We start from the raw sequence: 6,057 nt of genomic DNA on the forward strand, positions 1-6,057 counted from the left end.
CTCGGTGTTGCCGGTGCTCTCGGTGTTGCCGGTGCTCTCGGTGCTCTCTGTGTTTGTTCCTGGTGAGCTCGGTGTTGCTGGTGCTCTCTGTGTTGCGCTCAGCCGCGGCCGAGCTCGGTCAATCGGTCACTCGCAGCACTCGATGTTTTCGCTCCCCCGAGCTCCGGTTCCAGTGAGGGTCCGGTCTGTGCCAACGATTCCGGAGCGGTGCCAGGAGCAGGCGGACACTCGCTGGAGGAAGCGAGCAGCTCTCGGTCCTGCTGTGCCCGTGCATGGAGAGGGGCATCGGCTGTGCCTGCCCCACTGCCCAAGATGTCACGGTGTACACGGAGCAGAGGAACCAAAAGCTCTTTGAACAGGTAAACGGAGGCACAGTGATGTGTGCTAAATAAAGTATTTAATGAAATGTCACTGTATTTATTGTTACTTTATGGATAAAAAACTCAGTAAGAGCTTAAGACAATGCTATTGCTTCAAGAATCACTTCTGAGAAGTGTGATATCTTCTAAAGAATGTTTCAAAAGTTTCAAAAATGTAAACATAGGCATTACAAGTATATTTAGAAAAAAATTGCAAATAAAATCTGTCATTGAAATCTTTAAGGATTGGACTTATACATTTAAAATATATGATAGAACAGAAATTTAAGATTTATAGCAATAGCTGCTCATGCTCTAATTTTAGAACTTAACAGTTTTATCTGTTCTCTCACACTTCACTAAGGAGTTATTTTATGATCTGCTGATATTTTTGTGTTTGAGCAACTTCCCTTTCTATCTCTGTTAACCAAGAACTGTCCTTTTTGTCCCATTCTGAGAATACATACCTGACATCATTTGACTGTCCTGATTACATTAAGCATGAAACTTAGTTTAGGATCAAGACAAAAAATTGTATCCATTTTCAGGTTCTCATAGAGGGTCTAAGGTAAAAATACTTTTTGTTGGAAGAATTTTCTGTATTACTAGAAACAGTTCCAAGTGAGGTCAAAGCTCCTGCATTCAAGGTGAGACCATTAGATTTCTCTTTTAGAAGTGCATATTCCCATTTGAAGTATCCACAACCTTTCTTATTATCTCCTTGCCTGCCAACAGGACAACAAAAAAATGCTTTGCCATGATTTGGGCCTGCATTTGACACAAAGAGTTTTTTGGCTCTTCGACCACAGTTACACAGAGGGGGAGTTGTTTTCCCATTTCTCACAGCTCTTACAGACTGATCCAAATTGACTGTGGAGTTCAGAACAGCAGGAGATACTTTGGGCAGATTCGAACTTCTCAAAGGTAAGGAGTGATCAGAAGAGGAAGTTTTCTCTTGATATATATGAAAAGACTGTTTTTTTGCTGGTGGGCATGTTTTTGGACTAGTTGGTTTTCTTTTAGGAGCCCCCAAAGGGGTAGAGTAATTTCCAATTAATGCAGATCGTGTTGAAACAGCATTTCCCCTTGCAGGTGGTAACTTAAAAGCTGAAAATTTTGAAGTCTGCCTTTGTACTGTCCCTATATTATAGACTGTAGTATCAGGACTTTTGTAAACAACAGACTTCAGAGGTTCCATGGGTGCTACACTTTCCTCCAAACTCTGATTATCTGAACTTGTCATAGCCAATTGTTCTGAAAGCATTTTTTCTTCAAACACTGTTAGAGTGTCTGTACTAGAGTCATCCTGGAGCTGGTCAGAGTCTGAATTTTGCTCACACTGAGATTCTGGTATCAAAGCAACATCTTCCCAGTCTGTGAGCAGAGACAAGCACTCAGAGCTGGTGCTGATGTCCCCAGTGCAGAGGGTGACAGAGGGGATGGTGGTGGAGACCAGGACCAGCCCTGCTCCATGCTCTGGGAGGATGGGACTGGCTTTTCTCAGAGGCTGCTCAGCTCTCAGCCCCTGCTGGGTGTCTGCTGGTGCAGGGCTGGGACACGGCTGTGCCACTCCAAGGGGAACAGGAGATCTGTCAGTGGGTGCTGCTGAGGAGCTTTGGGATTGAGCACAGAGTTCAGTCCTGGAGCTGCTGCTGGGTACAACAGGGACATCTGCAGAGGGATCAGTGCAAGGGATCTGCTGTTCCCCAGGCTGTACATCAGAATTTAGCTTGTTTCCAGCAATACTCTTGTGTTTGTTCTCAGCCAGAGATTTTGTTTCACAAGTTCCATCTATAGATGGTTCAGGTCTGCTCTTACTTCCCAGTGGAGTCTTGTCAGTGAAGTTTGCAGTCAGTGTTCTGGAAATTAAATTACTCTTCTGATGCGCCTAGGGAGTCCATAAACAAAAGCAGATTTTGGAAAGTGAATACCCAGAAGTTTTGGGAACAAAACAGAAAATTAATAAGCATATCAGCCTAAGGATGTTCTTTCCAAACCCCAGTCAAGATGCTGGGTTTTTTATCAAGAAGAGCTCATCTTTCATCTGTATTCCAGGCTACAAAACAAGTAGACAGGAAGATACAAAGTAGTCACTAACCTGATCCAAAGATTTAGTAACTTTGAGCATACATCCATCACAAATCAGCCTCCAAGCAAGACGAGCAGTATTCCGAGAATCATCCAACCCTTCAAAAGTATGGTTAGATTAATGTCTTCTTTTTAAATTGCTACTGGGAATAGTTCTTACAGAGGAAAAATGTAATCTAGGTAAGCCTTAAATAAATGGAAAGGAGTCACAGAACCATGACACTTATTCACCTGGTTCTAGAAAGGGAAGTGGAAGTAGAAAATTCCAAATAATTCTCTGTGCTGAAACATCTGAAAGATTATCCATAGAGCTGAATAACTGTTCACCATTTTAAAAGTTCTTGCTCTGTTTCATTAATCAAATCCAAAAAAACCCATCATACTGTGCTGAAATTTTCTCACATGAACACGCTATGCAAAGCTATCAGGTAAAATCAAGTTTCTTTATTCTCCCTCCACCTCTTCTCTTTTGCATCCTAGCAATTCATAAATTGATCTTGTGAACATGCACTCAGTAGCACTAGGAGAGATTTCAGAAATTAAGTATGAGGTTAGAAATAACAAACTGATCTTGGAAGCACTTTGTCTTTCTTGTTTTGATGGTTTGTTGGACAGAACATGGCAGAAATAAGTTACTATTCAGAGTAATGACTAGCTATGAACTAGCTGTTTTACCTCAGGTTAGCTAACTAAAGCTAAATAGTACTATTTATTATATTTATATACATTAAAATGAGGATCATCATATCTTACTTACCAGAATGTTCCCGTCCTTCAAAAGCTATCCCCAAATCCTGCAAAGCTCCATTTAGGCCTTTAGGCTTTCTATTATAGAAGGCCTAAGGAAAGAAATACAGGTGCATAACATGAAGCATTTCAAAACCTTTCCCTCGTGAAGCAAAGCCATTTCAAAAATATCACCATATGAATAATAAATCCCACAAGGCAATTAAGCAAGTAAACCTGCATTTTTACAGTGAGGATAAGACCTTAAGTAACTTAACCCTGTAAGAAATCAGAATGGAAAGAACCATGAATCCTTTCTCTCAATCTTAAGTAAATCCATTCTGGCTGAGCTCTGGAGTCATTTGTCTGCACTCTGTGGCTTACACTGATGAAAGCCTTAACAGAGCAGCACTGAAGAATACAACTATAAATACCTTAAGGTGTTTAAACTGCTGAACAATGTGCAAAGGCCATGAATATATTTGGCATAGGTGTGGACATTTTTGTAAGTGAAAAAAGTGAGTATTACTGCTTATCCTGGTACCTGATCTGATCACTAGAAAGGGGGAATATTCCCACGGTTCATCCTCAGAAACCTAATTCTGCTGTAAGGTACCTGTAAGTACCTCTAAACAGACTGTGATGACAACTTCCTACACAGCAATGTAAGGCAGCAATAAGAGCACACAAAACAAAAAAAAGCTGGGAAGCAAGGAGAGCAAAAAATGTCAGGAAAGGAAGAACAACTCATAAATTCTCCTAGGATTATCATTCTTTTGTCAAACACCAATCTTTTCCTGGCATTAATATTTTTATCCAAATTCACACGGTTCTGGGGCAGTTGATAATTGAGCACTACCAACATGGAGAGAAAACACGTTACTCTGGCCACTGGGACATAGAGCATTGCCTTGTCAGCCTTTGAGGGGACAGTGTGGGTAGAAATGTTTGAGTCTGTCAATCTTCTCACCCTGTAGGTTGCTTTGAGATCAATCCAGGAATTCAGAATGTCGGGTTTGCGCAGCTGCTTCCTTCTGCATTCATAGTGCAAGCACACGCCCAGGTCCCAGTCTGTGCAGGGAAAACCACCACAGTCACTGCACCACCACACAACTGCCCTAAAATCCATGAAATGTGGCCTAAAAATCTGCCCAAAGGGACACAACACCAACACCCTGCACTGCTGGACAGGAAGCACAGGCTGTGAAGTCACTGTCCATGGAAATCACTGGGGGTGCTGCAATGGGACACCAGGAGAAGTGAACCCCTGTGGTTAATAAATAACTTCAGACACTTAATACCGAAGACATTCGATCATTAAAACACACTAATAATTGTGACACAGTTCACTAAAGCAGAAAAATTAAACAGTGTTAGACCCAGGAATCAAAGATGCAGCAAACATGTCAGGATTCCATGGATTTCATATTTTAGGTCTTATCCCAATAGTGCACAATTTTAATACTTTATAACAGGATTCTTGTGATGCCTAGAAGTGAAGACACAATCTCACCAGTGCCACCAAGTGTTGCTGCTGTGCAGAAAAGGCAAATGAAAATGGTATTTACCTGTCCAAGTAACAAAGGCACACGCTTTTGCTTCCGACGTAGAATTACTCTGACTATCTGTAATGAATATAATTTTCTTCTCCTTTTGGATCTTCTGAATCCATTTCAAAAACTGTGATAAGCAAATGTTGAGAGGCACACCTTCATCAACTTGATTCTTCATGGAACAGGACAAGAAGCATGTATATGTGTTAGAATGCACTGAAATTCATCTGAGGTTTATTTCTTTTTAGCCCTTTAAGGGACTCTTTAAATAAAATAGTAAACAGCAATTATACAATTGTAAAACAATGCTAAATCACAATTGTACCTGTGTTATGCCAGTTAGTTCTGTACAGAATTCAGAGAGAATAGGATGTTCCTGGGGCTGGACATACATGTGGAATTCAGATTCAATCACTCCTGTTGAGGTGTTTAACAGGACTGCTGGGAATTCAACTGCAGCAAACACAGGAGAAGAAGAAACAAAACAAACGTAACAGAAGCAAAACACAAAGCCAGAAGGGTTAAAGCTGTTCACAGGAATTATTCCATTTTTATATGGATCCCTACCAACTCTGCATATTCCATGATTCTGTGATATAACACATATGTAAACATATGTTTGGAGCATTGTGCTGATGAGGCCAAGGTTGTGGGTTTGATCCCTTATGGACCATTAATTTAAGAGTCAGATTCACTGATCCTTGTGTGTCCCTTCCAGCTCAGAACAGTCTGTGCTCTATATACATGCATATACAGACAGGTATACATATATACACATACACAAATATGCGTATACATGCATTTACATTAATTATACATCTATTATTCCATTATACTGTGTCTGTAAGGCCAGGAGTCGGAAGGATCCCGTGTAAGGCAGACACACAATGACACCACACGGTCCCAAGGCAGCTCTGCCGGTGCACTCACTGATCTCGGGCCCGCGCCGCCCCGGCTCTCGCCAGCAAGTGGCCTCGAAGTCCAGCACGATGAGGAAGGCGAAGCTTTGCCCCGGGGCCGCCCGCGGTCCGCTCCTTGTCCGAGCGCTGCTCCGCGCCAGCCCCAGCCGCCTGCGGACACGGACCGGGCTCAGGGACACGGGACAGAGCCGGGACCAGGGACAGGGACAGGAACACACGGACACGGACCGAGCTCAGGGACAGCGGGACAGAGCCGGGACCAGGGACAGGGACAGGGACAGGGACACGGACACGGACCGGGCTCAGGGACCGCCGATAGCGCCGGGCCCACGGACACGGAAACACGGCCCCACAGACACGGACACGGCCCCCCGGACATCGCGCCCCGGACACGGCCCCACAGACACGGCC

General features: G+C 43.2%; 1 protein-coding gene across 1 annotated transcript; it reads right to left on the reverse strand.

The window, feature by feature from the left end:
• Nucleotides 1–278: 278 nt before the first annotated feature.
• Nucleotides 279–5,878, reverse strand: ERI2 (ERI1 exoribonuclease family member 2; the record flags this gene model as incomplete). The annotated part of the gene is made up of 7 exons (XM_057389067.1): nt 279–2,247; nt 2,458–2,546; nt 3,205–3,286; nt 4,144–4,244; nt 4,742–4,898; nt 5,052–5,179; nt 5,657–5,878. Coding segments are annotated over 7 exons (2,123 nt in total), but the record flags the coding sequence as incomplete, so codon positions are not given.
• Nucleotides 5,879–6,057: the final 179 nt, after the last annotated feature.

This window comes from Malurus melanocephalus, unplaced genomic scaffold (genome assembly GCF_030028575.1).
Source record: "Malurus melanocephalus ecotype Western Australia unplaced genomic scaffold, MMel_1.1 scaffold_3365, whole genome shotgun sequence".
Classification (NCBI taxonomy): Eukaryota; Metazoa; Chordata; class Aves; order Passeriformes; family Maluridae; genus Malurus; species Malurus melanocephalus.